Source organism: Eubalaena glacialis, chromosome 5 (genome assembly GCF_028564815.1).
Source record: "Eubalaena glacialis isolate mEubGla1 chromosome 5, mEubGla1.1.hap2.+ XY, whole genome shotgun sequence".
Lineage (NCBI taxonomy): Eukaryota > Metazoa > Chordata > Mammalia > Artiodactyla > Balaenidae > Eubalaena > Eubalaena glacialis.
The window spans coordinates 4,381,091-4,405,157 of NC_083720.1; the positions used below are offsets into that span (position 1 = coordinate 4,381,091).

Sequence of the window (24,067 nt, forward strand, 5' to 3'; positions counted from 1 at the left end):
TCATTCAAGACACCAAGCTCCAGAGAGAAACACCGCCCTCAGCTGTATTATTACTGGGTTGTTCTCTCAAGAGTACTTGCTGGCAGGAGGATTAGGGTATCCGGCCCATTTCCTGCTACGCCCGTGCCCCACCCCCAAGTCTGCCCACATCACTTTCAGTTTGGGGTAGACCAGCACTGACCCTTTCACCTCTGGGAAGCCTGAGCTGGTCAGCATAAATGGCGGGCATGGCCTCATACTCACTGTGTCCTCCTCCGTCCCTCCTTATAGATGGGCTGGCTCTAGTCTCAGCTCACATGTCTCTTGAGGGACCTTTCCAAAAGCCCCGAGGAACCAGCCCATGCCAACATTCTGAAACTTTCCCTCCATCCTCCTCACGCTACGACCAGACAGCACGTGGCCTTTGTCCAAAGCAGAGCAGAGGACCGTCAGATAAAATATTTCTCCACCACATCGCATGGGTCACCAGCTTTCCAAGCTGCCATGAGTCTGCACTAACGTCCCCTCCCGCCCTTTTCCATTCAACCAAGTCCACATTTTCAGTGTTGTTACTCATGGCATCCGCTTCTGGGCACCAGAGTCCGCTTCGGCCAGGATTCCATTCAGCTGCTTGTAACGGCAGCCTCCTTTCCGCAGCCAGAGCCCCAAGGCAGGGCTGGGCTGCGTGGGACACCCAATGTACCCATGGGCACTCGGGAGCCTCCCTGGGAGGAGGACGGGCCCTCGGGAGGGCACTGGTTGGGGGGATGGCGGGGGGGCGTGGACTTTCTGCTTCCACCAGAGGGTAAGTTTTCAAGAACCACATCGGGGGAACTGACCCTCTAGGGTAGAATGGAGATCACCCCCCAGACTCCCCGTCAAGGAAGGAGGGAGCCAGCCTTCAATCCCCACCCCCTCAGGAAAGTCCTCAGCTGCCGGGCTCTGTGCCCAAGGCCACGCCCTTGCAGGGCAGCCCACATCCAAGGATGGTCCAGGCTGGAATAGAAAGCCCTGACCATTTTGACCCAACATTTAACAACTCTGAAGGGCCTTTTAGCTCTAGAGCCCTCCATCAGGCTAGACAGGGCTGCCCCTGGGCCTGAGCTCAGCTGGACTTCTCTTCCTGCCGAATCCTGCTTCCCTCCCCTCCCTTTCCCGGGGCTTGGTTCCCGAGGGCACTCCCTGATACAACCCCGCACAATAACACCACCTCGGCATCAGCTTCCCGGGAGGCCCCACCTGGGACACCAAGGAGTAGCATGTGCATCCCCAGAGGCGTGGTAGACGCTCTCAGATACAGCACTGGACGAACAGCCGAGTCCCGACAGCGGACCCAGGAGGAAAGATAAGGGCGCCCGCACATCTCAGGGGCCAGAGCTGCGAAGCCCCTCCAGCATCCAGGAAGGACAGGTCCTGGAGCCGAGGGTCCTATGAGCAAGCCCAGCAGTGCAGCGGTGGGAGAGGAGGGGGTGGGCGGCAGGGGCAGGGCCTGACAATCCCAGCCTCGTAGGCAGAGTCCGCACGTGTGCACACACACACTTGTGGCTGCCGTGGTGCCCCTCCAAACCTGGAGAATCAGGACAATCGTGTCTGTGTGCAGGAATGAGACGCTCAGGAAGGCTGCCCAGGGCGGTGGTGCTGGGCACGGTATTTCAGTCATCAGGTGTTTGAACAGCCATGCGGTCTGGAGAGGTGCAGCAAGCCATCACCCCCACCTGCCTGGGTCACAGCCCCTGGCCAGTAGGAGCCCCTGGGCCGCCTGGGATGCTGGGAGCCTGTGAACCCTGCTGCCACGTTATAAATGCTCAACCCCCCTCTCTGTGCAGCTGCCGTGTCCTGGGTCCAGGAGCCGGTGCCCTGGGACTGAGAGCCCGGCACACTTGGGCAGCAGCCTGGGGTGGCAGAGGCTTTGCCTCCAGTTGGGGAAGAAGAAAGGATTCAGAGGGGGGTTTCAGGGCCACCATGGAGGTGAAGGGGCCCTCAAGGACACAGAGGGGCTGAAGTTGGAGGTGAGGGCTGGGAACAGGAGGAGGGTGAGGCTGGTCTCTCCTGAGTTCATCCTGGGATGCTCCATCAGGGGTAGCAAGGGCCAGAGGAAACAGGGCAGACTGCCTCAGGCAAAGAGCCAGGAAGACTTGGGGATACATTCCATTCCCTGGACTCTCCAGCTATGTTATTATCTCCATTCCTTGGAAGAGGCTGTTTCCTGCACTGTGAGGCTTTAGAAGGTTCTCTCCCGTCACCCTTTCTCAGATAACAAGCAGGCTAGATAGCAGCAGTCCAGGGGTCGTCGGGAAGTTCCAGAACTTGTTCAGGGACCCAGACTCTTTCTGTCTCTAGGATCCTTGGGATAGTGTCTCTCCTTATCGTCACAAGATGGCTGCCAGAATACCAGGCATCACATTGCCATTCCAGGCAGGAGGGTAGAGAACAGACCAAGTGCAAAAGACGTTCCAGAAGCCCCACCCAGGAACTTCCACACACATCTCATGGCCAGCACTGAGTCCCATGGCCACCCAAACTGCAACAGAGCCTGGGGAATCTGCATTTTATCTGGACACAATGCTGCCCCGCACAAAATCAGGGTTCTGCCTGATGTAAAGAGGGAAGGGACTCATTGTTGGGTAGGCAACTCATCGTCTTCCAACTGTGTGGAGGGTGGGTGGGAAGGTTCAGAATGGAGGCAGGAGCCCAGGGAGGGGCTGGGCAATGGTCCGGAAGAGAGCTGAGAAGGCCATGGGGCAGGAGGAGAGGACAGCCTGCCACACAGCAAGGCCACCTCCCACTGGTCCATGGGAGGAGCGAGCTGGCGGGGTCTGAGCCAGCGTGCAGGTGCCCCAAAGCCCGTGACCTTGCGAAGCTGGTTGTTTGGGGCCGTGAGCACGTTCCCATAGCAGCCTGGCCCAGGCCCCGTCGCGCAGCCCCCCACCCCGGGCCCTTCCGTCCTCCTCGCCCCAGTTACCCTCCTGGCTTTTCCCTGGCGTCCTCATCCTGGGTGCCCAGCCCAGGCCTGGAGGAGCGGCGGGCAGGGGGGAGGTTGGCAGGACAGGCCCAGGGAGGCGCTGTTGGCCCTGCGCTTGGGGCTGGGAACAGTTCTTTTCTAGGAATTCCTGAGTCAACTCCTTTCCCTGTGTGGCGGCGGGCACGTGTTAAAGCCGCCTTAGACTGGAGGGCTGTGGGTGTGGGTTGTTTGGGTGGTTTTCTTAACATCCTCCCAGGTTTTAATTCTGCGGCGTTTGCCAAAACCTCTGCCTCGGAAGCCGCCGACTTGGGAGATCTGCAGGGGCTGCGGCAGAAGGCAGCTCAGCTTTCTTCCCGGCCCCGGTGGGACCACCCGTGACCACGGACCACCGGTAGAGGGAGCGGATCGGCCTGGCCCGGGGACCTGAGCCGGACCTTCTCCCTGCAGGGCCCTGTTCCGACCCCCCTCACCACCCCCAAGTCAACCTGCCTCAGTTTCCCTCAGCTGCCATCATCCCTTCCCTGGCATCTGCCCTGCAGCCCCACCAGTGGTGCCTCTACCTCTGCCACCTCCACGTGCCCCAGCCCTGAGAGGACACATGTTCACACACAACTTGCACACATGTGCATGTTTACACATACACTATGCATACGTGTGTACGTGTCCACACATACACACAGGTACACGCTCACGTGTGCACGTGTACACACACTCTCACATGTGCATTGTACACACACCACACACATTCCCACACGTGTGTGCACACATGCACTCGTACACGCTCACATGCACGTGTACACACACAGGTACACGCTCACATGTGCACGTGTGTACACACACCACACATTCCCACATGCGTGTGCACGCACATATGCACGTGTACACTGTCTCACACGTGTGCATACTCACATTCATACACGCCCTCTTCTCCACATGCTGGCACGCCCACCACAGCCCACACCCACCCTGCCAGGACCGTCCCAGCTCTGGCCCAGTGGCCCTGCTGCGGCCCCAACACACAGCTGGCCTTCTCTCCCTCCCCCTCCCTCAGGGCAGCGCAGGGGCCTTCACGCCTCCTCCAGCTGCGCCGCCTCCCTGGGCTCCTTTCCCCATGCAGGCGCTGTGGTCCTGGCCCGTGACTCCAGCAGACTCCCCAGGCAGTAACTCTGTTCCAGCCGTCCCAACACAGCCAAGACCCTCCACGGGCCGGTGGAGGAGCTGTCTGGCTGCCTCTGTCAGAAAGTTCTGGTTGTGTTTGGGGGTCCCATCGTGGCCCCCCATCTCCCACCCCAGGACCATTCTCAGGTCAGAGTCAGAACTCCACCATCACTCCCTCCCCGCTGGTGGTGCCAGGGTTCAGCCTCCTGCCCCTCCCTTGTAGGTGCCACAGCCTTGGGGGCCTCTCTGGTTCTGATCCAGCTGTGTGTCTTAAGGCATGTCAGTTAACCTCTCTGAACCTCAATCTTAGGACAGGGATACTGGACTCTGCTTCAGTCCTGCGTTCAGCTTTGGCCCAATCATTGCATGCAGGGTACAGGCCACTCTGACCTGCCTGTTGAGGTCTTGTGCCCACACTGTGGCAGGGAGGTCACGGCCCCTCCCTGACAGCCCCACTGGAGCCACACGGAAGCATGGGGGAGTTCCCAAAACTCAGGGGTGCTGGACAGACGGATGTGCCTCTGTCCCTCCGGCATGGGGGTCGTGAGGATCGTTGGTTCGGTGCCCATGTAGGGCTTTCTACCTCTAAAGGGGACTTTAGCTCGTCCACTTTTCTGAGAGAAAAACAGCCACCCCTCCCGAATAAAAGCTCTTCCCATGGCCCCAGGCTGGCTGCTGGCTGGAAACCTCTTGGTTTTAACTTAATCTCCAGAAGGTCTGTTTTCTGGACTTGGGTCTGGAAGGAGGTGTGGACCAGATGGAGGGAAATGGGCCTGGGCGGAGACTTGCTGGTCTGCAGACGGTGCAGGCAGGGCCCCAAAGCAGGAGACACACCATAAAAATCCCACTCGGCTGAGTTACTGCCGAATTCTCATTTCCCCACAAACGGTCCCTCTCATGTGTGCATACACACACACACACACACACACACACACACACACACACACACACTTCAAGGTGACGTTTGCATTGCCAGGTTCCAGCTGGAAACACACCCAGTGGTCAGGGTGCTTGGGGCATGGAGCGGCGTCCTTGCTAAGGAGAATCAGGCAGTCTTGTGTCGTCCTCATGCGCCCCGTCAGGGCTGGGGCCTTGGTCCCTGTTACCTTTTTCTATGCACACAGAATGCACCGTACACGTGGGGAGGCACCACACATATGCGTCTCCACCAAAGTCACACGCTCCTTACACACATAGAGAAACATTACTCTGGCTCCTCCTCCCTGCCCGGCCTTTCTCTCTGGTCCACAGAGCTCACAAAGTTGCGGCGAGGGCTTGCCTTCAGCATCCCAGCCCCCAGTTCGCAGGTGGAGGCCACATGGAGACCAGGGAAGCAGGGGAGGGGAGGGAAGGTGGGGAGAACCCGGGAGATATAAAGCTTACAGGGGTCCCCAGGATAACACATTTGCCTGGAAGAGATTCCGGAATCCCCAGGCACAGCAATGAAATTGAGCTGTTTTCCTGGGCAGTAATTGAAAGGTGCAATCTAGCAGAAACCCATTTTCCTGCAAGTATTTCCTATGAAATGACCCAAGAAAGGGGTGCTTTGAATTTACTGACATGCCCCCATCGCCATGCTGAGTTTCACATGATTGTTAATGCTTGGGGCCCATTTACAGAGTCATTCACCTAACAAATATACTGATTGAAAGCTTTGCTCTGTCCTAGGCCCTGCTCTGGGCACTGGTGATACAGCAGTGACCGAGACACGCAGGACCCCTGGTCTCATGGGGCTGATGTTTTAGAGGAAAACAGTGAAGGACATGTCAGGGGAGGGTGCTGCTATTGTATCTGTTCTCTCAGCAGCTTGGGAAGAGCAGCTGTGGGGCTCGGCATCTGCCTTTACTACACTACGGCCCTCATGCAGTAGGTGTCTTGGGTTGAATGAATGAATAAACAAATGGAAAATAAAATGAGATCTGTAGGACCAATTTGCTAGATAGGAATAAAGTAACGCAAACATAAGTCATCAGGAACACAGCTGTGGCCCAGAAGTAGCTGATCCACCCCAGCCCTTGTTTTATTCTCCACGCTGAATCTCTCTCTCTCATGGGCCTCTTTCTCTCCTTGGCAGGCTTGCAGTTTTAGCAAATAAAAATACAGGACCTTCAGCGAGATTTGAATTTCAGATTAAGCAACGAATGATTTTTAGTAATAAGTATGTCCCATACATTGTTTGGGATATATTTATACTAAAAACGATTCCCTGGGAATTCCCTGGCAGTCCAATGGTTAGGACTCCGTGCTTCCGCTGCCAGGGACCTGGGTCCAATCCCTGGTCAGGGAACTAAGATCCCACAAGCGCAGCCAAAAAAAAAGTCTACAACTCAGTAAGGTAGTCATTGAAAGAAGCTAGAAACCATCAAAATAAAAATCCTACTTTGAAAACAATACACATTGAAAAAAATTAAATAAAAATGATTCACTGTTTATCTGGAATTCAAGTTTAACTGGGCATCCTGTGTTTTACCTGGCGACCCTATTCCCAGGCCAGGGCAGGAGGTGCTGGGCTGGTGACCGTAGGGTCAGCTGAGGACAGGCTGGCGGCTGAGAGGGAGATGGATTTCTCAGGACATACCTTTTGTACGTTCTGAGTTTTGTACTGTGTACGTGAGTTACTTAATTTTTTAAATAATTATTCTGATACACTGTAATGAGATTCACAGTTAACATTAGGGGAAGTTGATGTTCGGCTCTTTGGAAACTATCTCAAAGATAAACGTAAAGAGAGAGAGGGAGAGGGAAATTCCCTGGTGGTCCAGTGGTTAGGACTCTGTGCTTCCACTGCAGGGGGTTCAATCCCTGGTCGGGGAACTAAGATTCCGCAAGCCAGGTGAAGCTGCCAAAAGAAAACAAAATCCCAGAGAGAGGGGGAGGCTCAGCCAGGATCAGATGCACCTGAGCGCACACCTCCAGCGAAGGCAGGGCTGGAAGGGAAGCTCCTCCAACCACGGGGGCCGCCTGGTTTCCCCGGTTTTCCATTTAGGGCCGACACTCCCTATTTCTCCTTCACCAGAGTGATGAAGATAGGAACTTCTGATGTGCACTGGAGCGTGACTCTCCTCCGCTCAAAACGCTGCCACCAATGAGAGCGTGTCCACACGGTACCTTGCACACGCATGTTCACAGCGGTACCACCCAGAGTCGCCAAAGGGCGGGACCCAGACGCATCCACGTGGGACGAAGGGTGAACCTAATGTGGTCCAGCCACACAGCAGGATATTATTCAGCCAGAAAAAGGAATGAGGTTTACGCAGTCCACAACAGGGAGGAACCTGGAGGACGTGGTGCTCAGCCAGACACAAAAGGCCACACCCTACGGGATGCCATTCATACGAAATGTTCAGAACAGGGCAGTCTACGGAGACAGAAAGCAGGTTAGTAGCTGCTCAGGGCCTGGGCCAGGGAATGGGAGGGACGGAGGCCATGGCTAAATGGTATGGAGTTTCTTTTCGAGGTGATGAAAATGGTCTGTAATTGACTGTGGTGATGGTTGCACAGCCATCGAATGTATTACATCTAATTGTCTATTAAACGGGTGGATTACATGGTCTGAGAATTATATCTCAATAAAACTGCTAAATTTTTTTTAAAAGACGCCGTGGCCCCTGTTCGCCTGGGAGAAAAGGCAGGAGACCTGTGTGGTCTGGCCTCCTCTCACTCCCCTCCCCACCCCCCGCCACCGCCCCTCCCCCTCCTGGAACATTCTCCCCCAGATGCAGCTCCCTCACCCCGTCCACGGGGCCTGCCCCAGCCCCCCATCTCGTCCGGCACACACCCTCAGCTCACACGCGGTGCAACCTGCTTGCTTGCTTTGTTTCTTGTTTGCGGCCACTTCTGCCCGCTGGACCGTACACACCACTCGGGGGAGGGGGGCTGTCTATGTCGTTCCCAGCTGTATCCCCAGCTCCTAGGACAGGGCCCAGTACCCAGTCAGAGCTTAAAACATATCTGGGAAATGGCGAAGATCGGGGTGGGTCGGAGGGAACAGAAGTGAGGTTCCTGAGCCCCCCAGAAGAAGCAATGACTAGAAATGTCTGAGAACTCCAGAAGTAAAGCAGAGGGACTTGTAGATCCGATGGTCCCCTGGATTCCCACAGGCGTCCAGACTCGGCACTTGCAGATCCAAAGGGCAGTCGTCATCCGTCCCTGCACCCGCCTCCCTTCCCTTCCACTCATCTCAGCAAACAGACCCACTGCCCACCCAGGTTCTGCCTCATTCCCCCCGCTCCGAGCCGTGGCAACCCTGTGACGCAGCATCCCCCTGTGGGGCCTCCCTCCATCCACTCCTCATTGCACTGCCACCTCCCCAGTCCAGACCTCCAAGCATTGTCTGTCTGATGAGTAGCTTTTGAAGACACCAAGGAAAGGCCCCGACAGAAAGTCCTCGCTTTGGGGGGAGGGGTGGCCACGGGGCTCCCGCCTCCCTGCTGGAAGAGTGGGTGCAGAAAACCAAAAGGTGATTTGATTCCTCCTCATTCCCTTCGTCTTCCTAGGTTGTACAGCATCCTCGTCCAAGTTGTTTTTATTTAAACCTTACCCAGGGAGCTGTGCATAATGATTTCCTCGTCAGAGGCGAGCGTGGACGCAGAACAGGGGCCAGGTGTCTGGCTGGGGTCTCGCACTCTCCGGCCGCAGGCAGCAGGTTTGCTGGGATGGGCACAGCCAGCTCAGCCTGTGCGCAACACTCAGGAAAGGAATTGGAGGATCTCCTGCTTGGGAGAAAAAGTTGGCACAAGTCTGTATCTGCACATTGAAGGACCAAAGTTAAAATATTGTATCAAAAAACAAGAAAGGTTTTCATACAAGAATCCCTTTGGATGATCAACTTCTGCGAGGTGCTTGGAAAGGCAGCTGTTTTTACTTCAATCCGTCCTCAGAGTGGGCTCACACATAACGAAGATAAAAAGCACGTGGGACCTGTGACGCCCACAGTCGATGTTTCGTTTCCATTCTTGTTTGGGCTCTGCCATCAAAGCCCTCCCCGCCCTGTGAGGACTCCGTGCCTTGCCAGCCTGCCTGCCTCTCCTCCCTTACGCGTGAGGTCTGCTGGACCTGCCAATCCAAAATCTATCTTCCTGACACATGCCTAGCTTGAGCCCAGGCCTGGGAACCAAACTAGGCCCCAGAAGGTCTCCAAAGATTGGCCCCCTGGGCCAGGAGGGCTGGGGAAGCTCTCTCTTACTGTGGGATCTGAGTTCTGGGAACCACGGAAACCTGGATTTCAGGCAGTCAGCTTCCCCAGCCGCCCGGAAGAACTGCTCAATAAAGTCGAGGCCCAGAGGAAGGCAGACCCAGGAGGTGGAGAGAGAAGCACACACAGCCCCGCCGCCCCCAGGTTCAGCAGAGCCCGGGCCAGCCCAACACCTGGCCTTGCTAATTACATGAGCCATCAACTCCCTCGCTGGAGCCAGTGTGAGCTGGGTTTCTGTCACCTGCAAGTGCAGCCAAAAATTCTAAAACTAGCTGCGTGGGGGATATTGTTTTTGAGAACAGCTTGCTGAGCTGGGCTCCATGGACCTGAATTCTGGCACTAGCTTCACGACTAACCAGGTGATCCCAGCCAAGGCGTTCCATCTTCCCACGACTCGGTTTCCCACCTATAAAATGGAGCTGATATTCATAGCTGCTTCTCAGCACCCGTGAGGAAGTGATGAAACAACAGATGTGAGAGGCCGCTAGAAAGCCCAACTGCCGTTCAGAGGAATGGTTGGCGTCTCCCACCCAGTGGCATCACCTGTCCGCTTCCGCTTCCCCCTCCAGACCACGGCTCCCTGACAGCGGAAGCCTCAGCCTCCTCGCCTCTGTACCCCCGACACCTGGCGCCAGACCCGGAAAGTGCTAACAACCTGGGGGGGTTTACAGCCAAAAGAACCGAAAGCAGGGACTAGGACAGATGTTTGCACACCCATGTCCACAGCAGCATTGTTCACAACAGCCCAGAGGTGGAAGCAGCCCTGGTGTCCCTGGATGGATGAATGGATAAGCAAAATGTGGTCCATCCACACAGCAGAATAACATTCAATCTTAAAAAGGAAGGAAGTTCTGGGGGCTTCCCCGGTGGCGCAGCAGTTGAGAATCTGCCTGCCAATGCGGGGGACACGGCTTCGAGCCCTGGTCTGGGAAGATCCCACATGCCGCGGAGCAACTGGGCCCGTGAGCCACAACTACTGAGCCTGCGCGTCTGGAGCCTGTGCTCCGCAACAAGAGAGGCCGCGATAGTGAGAGGCCCGCGCACCGCGATGAAGAGTGGCCCCCGCTCGCCGCAACTAGAGAAAGCCCTCGCACAGAAACGAAGACCCAACACACCCAAAAATAAATAAATAAATAAATTTAAAAAAAAAAAAAGGAAGGAAGTTCTGACACAGGCTACAACATGGATGAACATTGAGGACATTATTCCCAGTGAAATGTCAATCACAAAAGATAAATCCACTTATATGATTCCACTTATATAAATCCCCAGAGCAGTCAAATTCCTGGAGACAGAAAGTAGAATGGTGGGGGCCAGGGGCTGGGGGAGGGGGGACGGGGAGTTGTTGTTTAATGGGGACAGAGTCTGGGAAGATGGAAAAATTCTGGGGACGGATGGTGGTGATGGCTGCACAACCATGTGAACGCACTTGATGTCACTGAACTGCACACTTAATGGTTGAGATGGTTTTATGTTATGTGTATTTTATCACAACTTTTTTAAAAACCTGGAAAGCAGGACTTGAAACACATTGAATGGGAGGCATTAAGTAACTTCAGCAAACAAAATAGGGAAGCCCAGCGCAACTTGTTTGCCATGAAAGTCGCTCTTGGAATCATAACAGGAGTCACGATGTTTTGGGCCTTTGCAAAACGCTAGTCAAGAATCACGCCTGCTCAGTAAATGCGTCTCAGGGCTTTGAAACCACAGTTGTGGAACAAGCCGACACTGCTTGTGACAAAGCCGTGCCTAGTAAAGATCATTCAATCCCCGCACAAAAGGTAGAGACGATTCTCCTCCCCAGTGTAAACTTGGCAAAGCCGAGGCTCGGCGAGCGTCTGGAACACGCCAAGAACATGCAGCAGTGAGGCCAGCACGACTTCTGTGGCTGAGCCTTCATACTTTCTAGATGTTTCTGTGTTTACCGCATAAACAATGTTAACAGTGGTGAATTTTGGGATTTGGAGAGAAACCTTTCCCATTTTGTTTACCAGCTTGCATGTGGCTCAACTTTTTTCAATCCACATGTTTTAGTTTTGCAATTAAAAAAAAAAAAGTTTAAACAAGAAAATTTCATTTACTTGGGAAGGTAGAATTCCATAAATCAAAAATGGGTGCAGCCTTTGTTATTTACAGAGACCTTATACAGCCACTATCTTATTTGGTCTCCAAAACGACCTGGGAGGAAGGATTAGCCCATGTTAGAGATGGGGGAGGGGTGGTGATAAGATTTCAGTCACCATCCAACTAGAAAGGAATGAATTTGGCTGAGCCCAGGGCCAGCCCAGCACCTGCACTTCACAATTCCAGGAGCCAGACCTTTTCTTGTCACCTGGCTGCCTCTCACCTTCCCGACCTCTGACCTCCGTGCTCCTTTCACGCCTGTGTCATCACACCACCTTTGGTGCCTGCTTTGGAGAGAATTGGAATAACCCGTAAGACCGTAACAGAAGGGCAGGCGGGTAGCTCATTCACCCCTGAACCCTGAGCACCTAACATCAAAATCAGGAACTTAAATAAATACGGAAGGATGGAAGGGAGGGAGTGGGGAGGGAAGAGGGGAGAGGAGGAGGGCAGATGGAGGGGAGGAAAGGGAAGGAGGGATGAAGGGAGGGGGAGGGGGAGGGGGAAGATTAAGGGGGCAATTGCCAGCCTGGTATTGACCCAGCAGGGGCTTTGCACATAAATCCTAATTGCCAGTCTTTTAGGCAAAATAAAGTAGTCATCAAATCTGAGTCACAGGAGCATGGAAAGGAGCCAAGGTGTCTTTACACCTTTACAGGAATTCTACACTCCAAGGACCAGGCAGCAAGCGGACAGCACGGTTTCTGACCCTTCAGCACGTGCTGTCCAAGCCCTGGCTCTGGCCAACCCATGGGGTGGAAGAATCACAGCTTTGCCTTCAGGGAGCCCATGTCTGTCCGATCAGAGGACAGACTGCCTGCGAGCTTCCTTGATTGCCCACAGAGCCAGCCCGGCTCACTCTGTGGACACTCCTGGAGCTACGTCGGGCGACATCTGAGAATCACTTAACCCTCACAAGCTCCCCATCAGGTTGGGGGGGAGGGTTGCTGGAAGGAAGCAGAAGCGGAGGATGGGCATGGTAGAAACCTGCCACGTCTCCAGGCAGGGCTGCGGAGGAGTTGGGATGTGAACGGAGGCAGCCCAGCTCCGGATCCCTGCGCGTGGTGCTGACCTGCCTCTCGCGGGAGCGCAGGACACTCAGGAGCCCCAGCATGAAGGGCCCTGACCCAGCCTGGGTGGGAGGGGCTGGGGAGGCTGCCAGGTGGCTGGGGCCTGAGTCAGAGAAGCAGAGGGGGGAGGGAGGAGACAAGCTCTCAGCTGGAGTGCAGCCAGGGGCCAGAGCCAAAATCCATTCCATTGGCCTGGTGTTTAGGGAATTGGGCAGAGAAGAGGTGATCTCACAGAGGAAAATGAGGACCAGACCCTGGGCCCCTGAGACTGTGTGAAGCAGAGGTATTTTACCCTAAAGGCAGTGAGACGGCATGGCAGGGTTGAGGCGGCTGGTTGCCAGGGTCAGATCTGCCTTTAAGAAAGATGCCTCTGGATACCGCACGGAAGGTGGGTTTGAGGAGAGAGGCGAGGCTGAGGCCGGTAGAAGCCATCTAGACCACCAGGACAGTGGCCGTGGGGCTGGACAGAAGTGGACACACTCAGATGGACCATTCTGGAGACTTCCTGGTGACCGTAGAAGCTGCACTGCACGTGCCCACAGCAGCCTCCGGCCTTGCCTCTGCCCCTTAAGCCATCACCAGTAAAGAAAAGATCACCCATTGCTTCCCACCAGCAGGGGAAACAAAAATAGCATGTGTTTCCGGTAAACCAACAAAAGCAAGAGAGGGCACTCAGCACTCTGGCACTCGGTACTGAGCCCGGAAAGAAGAGGGGTCTCCTGTGGACTGAATGTGTCCCCCCCAAATTCATATGATGAAGCCCTAACCCCCTTCCTTCCCCCCCCCACCACAGCATGAGATGGTATTTGGAGGTGGGCCTTTGGGGTGATTAGGTCACGAGGTCATGAAGGTGGAGCCCCTGATGGGGTTAGTGCCCTCCTAAGAGGAGGAGACACCAGCGCTCTCTTGTGAGGACACAGGGAGGAGGTGGCCATCCTCAGGTCAGGAAGAGAAACGCACCAGGAGCCCGACCATGCTGGCACCCTGATCTCGGACTTGTTGTCTCCAGAACTGTGAGAAATAAGCCTGTGCTGTCTGAGCCCCCCAGTCTGTGGTATTTTGTTAGGGCAGCCGAGCAAAAACAGGCATGACCACAGCAGCCTGGGATGTCAGCAGAGGGCCTTCTGGTCCAGGCTCACCATCTCATTTTGAGATGCACAACCCTGGGGGCCTGTCCCCATTTGCAGATGAGGAACTGAGAAGAGAAAAGTGACCTGTGCAAAGTCACACATTTACTGAGGGACAGAGACACCCCTCTAGGAGATACTTCTCATAGAATACGAGACCCAGGCTCAAATCCTGAGTCACCCTGTAACGGCGTCACCCTGAGAAATTGACTTAACCTTGAGCCTCAGTTTTACTCATCCATAAAATGGGGATAATATTTACCACAAAGAATCATTTCAACACATAAATGAAATTACATATAAGCAATACTGTTGTAAACCTCAAAGTTCTAGGCATCCATGAGTTGTGATGCATTTTACTTCCTGAGGAAGGATGACTTTTTTATTTAGACGTCTTCTCCACCGGAAGAGCTCTTAGCCCTCCTTCAAAGCCCCTCCCCAACATCCCCCCTCTAGGATGTTTATCGTGACTCTACCCTGTGGGATTCCAGGGTACAGACCCCAGACCCAGCTTTCTCCCAGCACTGCGATGATGTGCCAACGTAGCTGTCCTCGCCAGTCCGAGCTCATGGAGGGCAGGGATTGGCACCAGCTCCATGCTTGGTCCCCCAGAGGGGCTTAGAAAGTTTTGCTGAATTAATGCAAAATAAAGAAATTCACATTTACCTAGCGCCTACGTGGCATAGTCCCTTAAGCTACATGCTTACTTGCTTGCTATCACACTTGATAGAATCCTCCCCCCACCCCCAGGTGAGGACTATCATCCCCACCCAGGAGAACTCGGGGGCAGGTCTCAGTCTTCAGCCAATAAAATATGAGCACCAGTGGCCCCCATCACCTCTGGCGGAAGCTTCAGCACCAGTACAGGACATCTCATCCCCTTGTCCTACAGAATCACTGGCAGCTCTTCAGGGAGTGGGCTCCCAGTCGACCTGGGTTCCGGAGCAGAGCAGACGGGGTTGGTGCCCATTCTCGGTGTCACTGGTGCTTGGGCTTCCTTCCAGGACCCCGGCTCTGTCTCTGGGTGCTTGGCCTGGGTTTCTTTGCAGGCGGGTGAAAGTGCTGGGCAACCCACCTCCGGGGCCCATGATGGACAAGACTACCCGCAGCTTCCTTGCCCTCGACTAGGTAACCTTGCCTTTGGGTGGGGCGGTTCTATACCTTCTCCCAGGGCCCCGTGGGATTGAGCCCGTTGTCCACAGGGGTCGTCTGCCCCAAATAAAGCAGCCTCGTATGGCTCCTTCCCTCCCTCTCGCCTTCCCCTACTGGCACTTCCTGCTGTCATCTCCCAGGTAAACTGCTTGCAAGCAAAGCTTTATCTCAAGGACGGCTTTTGAGGACCCCAACCTCAGACAAGGGATGAGAAAGACGTCTTGCAGGGCCCTCATCTGGCCCCTGAGGGGCGTGGGATTTGAGCAGGAAACAAGCCTTTGCTTCAAGCCCCTGGGACTGGGGAGCCGCTTGTTACGGCAGCAAAACTAAGCCGAGCCGGCAACTATGAGCCAGGTTGGAGATGCAGACGCAAGGCTCAGGGAGCGAGTGGCAGAGGCTCACAGCGGCGTCCCACTCCAGGGCAGGCGCCCTTAGCCTACCAGTGCAGGAGGAGGGGGGGAGGGAGGTGACTCCTCCCAGCCTGCAAGACCCACAGGGCCCAGGGCTCCTGGCTTCACCGTGAGCAGCCAAGGCTCTGCAACTGGTCCATTGCAATCCTGCATCCTGTGGCCGCTGCTCTCCTCCCCCCCAGAGGCCGTTTCTGCTCTTCAACCAGACCTTGCAGACCAGCACACACGCTGGCCCAGGGTCTGGAAAAGATGACAGTCTCCTCTGGTGTTCATATTCTCCCCCCCAACAGAGCAGTATCCCCTTTCTCATCCACCTGGGGGACGCCCACCAGCCTCTGCACACAGGCACCCCACTGAGATCGGCCTTGGTGCCCCTACTTTGGACCCTCCTGGGGACGGGCTTCTGTCTTTGGTGGGGAGTTTGGAGGGAGGTTGAGGGTGAATCTTTCTTCAGACCCTCCTTGGTCGGGCCAAAGGATCATTGCCAACTCTTTGTTTTCCAGAGTCTGCAGTTTTCTTGGCAGCTCCGTGCTGGCTCTGGAAATTCTCAAGGTGTTTTTTGTTAAGTACTCTTTTAGCTTTAATGAGAGAGGAGAGAGAAGAGGTGCGAGACACAGAGACAGAGAGACAGAGAGACAGAGAGGGAGACATCCGAAGACCCACTTGGGTCTGGTTCATCTCTCACAGCCATGGGCACAAGGGCATGCCTGAGGCTGGGGGGAGGGCTGCAGAGATCTGCTTAACAACTTGAAAGCCAGGGGCTGGACGAGTCCACCCCCTGACCCCTGGGCCTGGCTGGAAGGCTGCATTTTTATAGGCTCTTTCTCTAGACACCATGGCCGGAGTGCAGATGGTGCATAAAACTTTCCTGGCTGAGTTTCCATTGTCTGTTTGTTTTCCGGCCTCCCCAGGGACTGAGAGGCTCTCCCTGTTCTCACAGTACCTGGCCAGAGCCGCCTGGCCTGGGCTGGTGGAGAGCTCCCCGTCGCTGGAGGCGTGCAAGCCAGGGATGCCTCCGATGGAGATGGCTCCCAGGCACCCAGCTGGATGTAACCCTGCCTAAGTAACTTCTCGCGGGCGACACTCCCTGCCAGAGTCTCGGCTCCAGCATCTGCCAGAGGAACGTGATCAGGCGTGGACAGTGGTGGCTTGGGGCAAGTCCCCACCAGGTGTGACCTTGCACACGGGACTGTGTCACCTGTCCTCTTTTCTCCATCTTTACAAGGGACAGGGGCGGTTCCTGCCTGGGTAAGGCCACGTGTGCCCAGACTTTGCACTGCCTCACCGCCCCGGCCACCACCCTATCTCCGACCCGCACACCACCAGGCTGCAGGCAGCACCTGGAGCCTTCAGGATCTCAGAAAAGGCAGGTTCCCCGCAAGAAAGGGGTGAGTCCTGATTGGTCCACACCAGTCCTGGCATCACATTCCTCCGGCCTGCGACTGCTTAAAGGCTGGGCATGTATGACCCGGTGGTGACCAATGAGATATAAGGGGACTCTGATGGAGGAGCTTCCCTTCTTGACCCCAAAAGCAAAGACCATGGAGGGAAAAGGTCTTGCTGTCCTCCATCTTCCTGCCTGGGATGTGGATGTGATGTCTGGAGACACAGCAGCCTCATCCCTGGCAGTATGATGCAGCAGCCGAAATCATGCCAGGGGCCACTCCCTCCAGACGTCTTGTTCTGTTCCTTACAGGAGGAACATAAACTCTTATATGTTCAAGTCCCTGCTGGTCAGGTTTTCAGACTTGCAGCTAAACTCATTCCTAACTGACCTGCTAAGGGCCTCCCCAGACCCAGTGACTACTGAGGCAGAGAGCCCGATGTTCTCACTTTCTGGGGGCCACTCAGCCTCAGCCCTGGGAAGATCAGGGAAGTGAACTTCCCAAAGAAGGGACCCAGCCTTTAGAAAAGCCCCATCTCCCTCCACCACGGGGAGCAGTGTCCCTCACACATCGCTGCCCACCATCCACCCTCCTCTATCTAACCTCAAGATCACGCCCTCTTACGGATGAGGACATTGAGGCTCAGAGTGGTTAAGCAATTTGTCCAAGGCCACACAGCTAGGAAGGGTCAGAGCCTGTTTCAAATAAACTAACCAAGCCAGCCTTCTCTCCCTCTACTGCCTCCCCAGAGAGGCTAGCTGCAGGGTCCGGATCAGAGGCCAGCTCCTGGGCTTCTCAGGGGGTGCACATATCTGGAGCATGTGGCCACATCTTCACCCCAGTACACTGCCTTTCAGGGCCAATATCAATAACTGCGACTGCTGTTCTGTCTCGAGCACTTGCTCTGAGACCCGTGCAGTGCTGAGACCTTTCATCTCCCTGAAACTGCACAGCATCCTGTGGGGCTGGGGCTGCTTCCCCTGTGTTTCTAGGGGAAGAAGTGGATGCTCGGCGGTGAGGAATTACTAGCCAGGGAGGGGTGGAGGTGGGCTAAAACTTGAGTGCATCAAACTCCAACACTCACACCCTCGCCCTGCCCCAGACATCCCCAGAGAAGGGCCTGCAGGTAATGGAGCCCGGGGTGCACCCTACCGTGGCAGCGAGGGGCAGGAACCCGTCCGGGTCACCGAGAGTGCAGAGAGGGAGAGCAGGGCGGCCCCGGCTCCAGCTCCCCTCCCTGCCGTTTCCTCAAGACTTTTCAGCACCTCCACTGGGCACACACGGAGCCAGCGGAAGGCTGCACTGGCTAGAGCGGGCAGCCCACTGCGTCCCGCCCCTGACTGCGTGGACGCCAGCTTTTATTAAGTTAGCTCAACTTGACACTCATGCACCTATACCTTCCAGGTGCCCGGCCCCGTGCTGGATGTTGGGGATACACAGGGCACAAGACAGAGTCCTTGGCCTCAAGGAGCTTGTAGTCCGGGGGCCAGGGTGGGGGGATGGACCCGCAAAAAGGGCTGGCACTGCACGTGGCAGGTGACTCCGCAGAGAAAGTCCTAGGGAAGGGTTCTGACTTATACATCGCTTTTCTGACTGTCTCACCTGGGGCACTTCCAGAGCAGGAGCGGGGCATCTCACCACCTCCTCCAGCGCTGATACCCACAGCCGTGCCCGGCACAGGGCGGATACCCGTCGTGTTTGTTGAACAGGCATCGGCCCTGGGATGGGCCGGTTCCCAGGCACTGGTGTACGTGGACGGTTGGTCCCGGAAGCCCAAAGCGGACCGGGCAAAGAGAAGCAGGTACCGGGAGCTCCAAGTCAGGCCGGCACACAGGCCACAGCCCGGCCCAGGGCTTACAGACACAGCCCACTGCTCCACGCCCCAAGCAGCTCCCAGAACAAAGGCCCTCCATGCACTCCGCGATTTTCTGCAAGTTAGAATTCTGCCACATAAATTACCCTGTATGTTGCCTTTTTGAAAATCATAACCTGCGTTGTGATCGAATACAGAATATTCCCTCTCAGAGCTGCAGGAGGCACTTAGCTGCTTTTCTCTGCCTGATGATCAGGTGTTGTGTTTTGTTTTGCTTTGTCCCTGCCATACAGGCGTTCCTGCTGAGGTGGCTTCGTGACACAGGGGCCACATCCTCTGCCCAGACTCGGGATCCTGCAGGGAGGGCCATTCTGAGGGCATATTGTCACGTTGTTCACTCAAAACCCTCATGAGCCCAGAGGTACAAATAATACTTCCCCGGCTGCACAAAACAACCAGAATGCCTGCTCCCCCTCCGCTCTCTGAAGACAAATTCCAAACGCCTGCAGTCATTCTCGTGGTGGACATTCATCAGCCCAGATGCCTCCCCTGCTGGCAGAAATAGAAATGCACCGGCAGAAGGAAATCCACCTTTCCCAGCTAAGGAGTGTATTTAACATCACTTGTTGCATGGATTTTTCAAAACGTAAATAGTGTGTGTAAGATATTTCCAGGAACAAAGAAAAATTGGGGGCCGCTTATTTAAATCATCCCTCTGGGCTGAACTCTTGGCAGAGTTGGGGTGGAAGCAGCAAGGCGGCTCGGGACTGACCCGGGAACCACGGCTGGGCCGAGGCCCATTGGGCCACATTTATCACCTCGAAGCAAATCGCTTGCTTCTAGACAGGACCTGGCAAACGGCCCGACCCGCCCAGTAAATCAAGGCTGGTGTGGAGCTGAAGGCGGGGGCGACCCGGAGAGAAGGCTGGACTCTCAGAGGGGGTGTCAGGAGCGCGGAAGGAGGCCGCTTGCAGCTCTGTCGCTATCCGGCAGGCAAGGGAAACAACACATTGAAGGAGGACCAGGTGAAGCTGAGGAGGAAGGAAGGGACCAGAAGGGGGCAGTGATGGGAGAAGGATGGGAGGAAAGACAGTTCCTTCTGTTCAGCTCAACGACCTGAGAGGAGTCAAGCTGAACCCACAGCCTCAGCCAAGACAAGAGCAAAGACGCCCACACACGCACACACCCCTGTGTGGCCAGGGCCCCGATGGAGGAAGACACAGAGGAGAAACCTAAAGCAGCCTGGGCAATCTGGGCAGGGCTTCCTGGAGGAGGTGACAGCCAGGTTGGGACCTGAGTCAAAAGATACCTATCAGCCAGGCAAAGGGAACTTGGGGTGGGGTGTTCAGGAGGAGAGGAAGGAATGCTCCAAGCTGAGGCTCTAGAGACCAGAGGGTCTGCAAGATGTCAGTTCAGTGTGCTGATGGGGTCTGGAGGGGCATGCCGGGAGCTGAGGCCGGCCATCCTAGGGATGTGAGCTTCATCCCGGTGGCAGCAGGGAGCCACCTGTGGGTGGCAGAAAGGAACCACATGATCACATGTTCCCAAGGGCCCAGCCAATGGCTCCTCTCCTATGTTTTCAACAAGAAAAGATGTCAGGAAAATGACATGGCAGATAGGAAACCAAAATATTCCCTCTGTTGCTGGGGAAGTTGATTTTGGAGAATGTGGCTTCTATCTGCGGGCCAGTGGGTCTCCTGACAGCGGGCCCCAGGCCTCCCCAGTGTGGGCAGCCATCCTTCATCGGGCCAAGAGAAGTGTGCTCGGTCTCTGCTGCCATATTTCATGTACGAGAACAGCCACCTGTCACTGGCTCAGAGCCCAGAAGCAGAGGTCTGAGTTAGTGCTAGTCAGGTTCTCCAAAGAAACAGAACCAGGGATAGAGAGAGATTTATATAAGAGGAGGTTTATTATAGGACTCAGCTCACGGGGTTATGGAGGCTGAGAAGACCCACAGTCTGCTGTCTGCAAGCTGGAGACCCAGGAAAGCCGATGGTGTAATTCAGTCCAAGTCCAAAGGCCTGAGAACCAGACGGGTGTCAGGTGTAAGTCCTGGTCTGAATCCAAGAGCTGGAGACCCAGGAGCGGGTGCCTGAGGGCAGGAGAAGATGGACGTCTCAGCTCAAGCACAGAGATCGAATTCCTCCTTCCTCCACCTTTTGTTTGGACTATTCTGGAATATTATTCAGCCATATAAAAGAATGCAATACTGAGACTTCCTGGGCAGTCCAGTGGGTAAGACTCTGCGCTTCCACTGCAGGTGTTCGATCCCTGGTCGGGGTACTAAGATCCCACATGACACAGGGTACAGCCGAAAGTAAATAAATAAATAATAATAAAAGAAAATAAACATTTTTTTTAAAAAAGGGGCTTTAAAAAAATTGTTTTAAATAAAAGAATGCAATACTGATACATGCTACAGTACAGATGAACCTTTAAAACATTCTGCTAAGTGAAAGAAACCAGTCACAAAAGACTTCATATTATATGATTCCATTTTAGGAAATGTCCAGAATAGGAAACTTAACAGAGACAGAAAGTAGATTATCAGTTGCCGGGAGCAGGAAGAGGAGGAAATGCAGAATGACAGCTAATGGGCACGGGTTTCTCTTTGCAGTGATGAAAATGTTCTAAAACTAATTGTGGTAATGGTTGTATACATATCTATGAATATACTAAAACCACTGAATCGTATACTTTAAAAGAGTGAATTGTATGGTATGTGAATTATATCTCAATAAAGCTGTTTTTTAATCTTTTAAAGAAAGGAAGGAAAGTGAAATATTGACGTCAGCTTCTACCATAAGAAACCAGAAATATAGGAAAACTGAAACCCAAAATAAACAGAAGAAGAGGAATAACAATAAAAATAAAAATCAGAGTAGAAATCAATTGAAATAGAAAACAGAAAGCAATAGAGAAAATCAAAAGTTGGTTCTCTGAAAAGGTTGATAAAATTTATAACCTCTAGTTAAACCAATCAGTAAAAGAAAAGAAAAAAAAAAAAGACGACATAAATTACCAATATCAGGAATGAGAGGTAACATCATTACAGATCCTACAGATACTTTAAAAATTTTTTTTGCTCAGTTTGTGCCCAAACCACAAGCTTCTAATGAAAAACTCTTTTCAGTTCTAAGAGATGTAAAATCTCAGGAAGAAGAAACAAAAATTCAGTGGAAACCATTTGGCTTTGTTTTACAAAATGCAATCTTGTGCATTTTTTAGATTGTTTCAGGTAAACAATTATAAAACAGTGTGATAAGCATTGTGATAGAAGAAGCCAAAGTATTACATTTTATTCAGATTATGTATTTATGTGTTAATTTTCCCCATCAGACTCAGGGATTCTGTCTGACTTATCTCAGGATCCCCAGGACCAGCCCACAGTAGGTGTGCAGTGAACAGTGAGTGAGTGAATAAATGGGTGTGGAGGTCCCCATTCCCTGAGCACCACCTCCGTGCCAGGTCTGGGACACAGAGAGGAGCACAGATTTGGGACTTTGACTTGATGGTATTTAGATGAGATTTTGGACTTAGAATTGATGCAGGAATGGTTTAGACTTGGGGGGATACTGGGATAGTGTGAACGCATTTTGCATGTGGGAAGGACGTGAATTTTGGGCAGCCAGAGGGCAGACTGTCATGGGTTGAATTGTGTCCCCTCTAAAGATACGTTGACGTCCTAACCCTGCCCCTACCCCATGCCCGTCAATGTGACCTTACTTGGGAATGAGGTCTTTGCAGACGAATTAGTTAAGATGGAGTGGGGTGGGCCCTGATCCCATTTGACTGGTGTCCTTTAAGAAGAGGGAAATTTGAACACAGTCACAGAGGGAAGAAAAAATTTCTGTTGTTTTAAGCCACCTGTATTAGTTCCCCAGGGCTGCCATAACAAAGTATCACAGGCTGGCTGGCTTAAACAATAGAAATTTATTGCTTCACAGTTCTGGAGGCCAGAAGTCCAAGATCAAGGTGTCATCAGGGTGGTTCCTTCCAAGCTTGAGGGGAAATCTGTTCTCTGCCTCTCTCTCCCGGCTTCTGGGGGTTTGCTGGCAATGTTTGGTGTTCCTTGGCTTGTAGAAGCATCACCCCAATTTCTGCTTTCATCTTCACATGACATCTCCCTGTGTGTCTGTGTCCAAATTTCCCCTTTTTATAAGAACACCAGTCATATTGGATTACAGCCCACCCTGAAGACCTCATTTTAACTTGATTAGTCTGTAAAGACCCTGTTTCCAAATAAGGTCACATCCTGAAGCACTGGGGATTAAGACTTCAACATATAAATTTTGGGGGGGGGGGACAAAGTTTAATTCATAATACCTGTTCAAGGCTGGTTTATTTCTCATCTTAATTGAAGATTTACAATGTAAATGGGCCATAAAATTTATCAATCCTGTTTTTGTGAAAAGCTTTTATGTTGTTGGTCTTGAATGTTTTGCTACTTAGAAGAAATTGAAATTGACTAAGCAAGAGGTCTCAAAGAGGTTTAATTTGCTTCCATTCCTCCTGATACTCTGCCAGGATTTTCCCAAGCATGTCCATGCCCACGTCTAGTAAAATTTTTCCAAACCCATCCTAGGTTTTTTTTTCTTACATTATTCATTGTTTTTGATTGTGGTAAAATATAGATAACACAATTTTCCATTTTAACCATTTTCAAGTACACAGTTCAGTGGCATTAAGTGCATTCACTTTGTTGTGTAACCATCACCACCACCCATCTCCAGAACTTTTCGAAACAGAAACTCTGTCCCTGTTAGATAATCACTCTCCATTCTCTCTCCCCTCTCAGCCCCTGGGAACCACTATTCTATTTCTGTCTCTATGGATTTGCCTATCCTGGATATTTCCTGTAAGTGGAATCATACGGTATTTGTCCTTTTGTGTCTGGCTTATTTCACTTAGCATAATGTTTTCAAGTTTCATCCCTGTTGTAGCATGTGTCAGAATTTTCTTCCTTTTCAAGGCTGAATAATATTCCATTGTATAGGCTAGGGTTGTCGTGAGTGCCTCTGAGGAAGGCCGGGTTTTGGGGGGCGTCTTGCGCTCGCTGAGGGGGCACCTCGGGAACAATGGCGGAAGGAGATAATCGCACCACCAACCTGCTGGCTGCAGAGGCTGCAAGTCTGGAAGAGCAGCTGCAAGGATGGGGAGAAGTGATGCTGATGGCAGATAAAGTCCTCCGATGGGAAAGAGCCTGGTTTCCACCTGCCATCATGGGTGTGGTTTCTTTGGTGTTTCTGACGATCTACTATCTAGATCCATCCGTTCTGTCAGGTGTTTCCTGTTTTGTTATGTTTCTGTGCTTGGCTGACTACCTTGTTCCCATTCTAGCGCCTAGAATTTTTGGCTCCAATAAATGGACCACTGAGCAACGGCAGAGATTCCATGGAATTTGCAGCAATCTAGTAAAAACTCGACGCAGAGCTGTGGGCTGGTGGAAACGCCTCTTTGCGCTAAAGGAAGAAAAGCCTAAAACGTACTTCATGACCATGATCATTTCTCTTGCTGCGGTTGCTTGGGTGGGACAGCAAGTCCACAACCTCTTTCTCAGCCACCTGAAAAGTAAAACTTTCTTACTCTTGCTTCCTGGACTAAACCAACATGGGATCATTTCGAAGTACATTGGAATGGCCAAAAGAGAGAGAAACAAGCTTCTCAAACAAAGAGAAAAGAAAAATGAATAA

The 24,067-nt window shown here is 53.2% G+C and overlaps 1 protein-coding gene across 1 annotated transcript; it reads left to right on the forward strand.

The window, feature by feature from the left end:
* Positions 1–23,411: 23,411 nt before the first annotated feature.
* LOC133091891 (ADP-ribosylation factor-like protein 6-interacting protein 1) lies at positions 23,412–24,067 on the forward strand. The gene has a single exon (XM_061191072.1). It carries the CDS (start codon positions 23,453–23,455, stop codon positions 24,065–24,067), a length of 615 nt encoding a protein of 204 aa, XP_061047055.1. The 5' UTR covers positions 23,412–23,452.

Excerpts from the sequence above, each read along its gene's own strand:
- LOC133091891 (XM_061191072.1), top strand. The coding sequence starts at position 23,453 with ATGGCGGAAGGAGATAATCGCACCACCAACCTGCTGGCTGCAGAGGCT.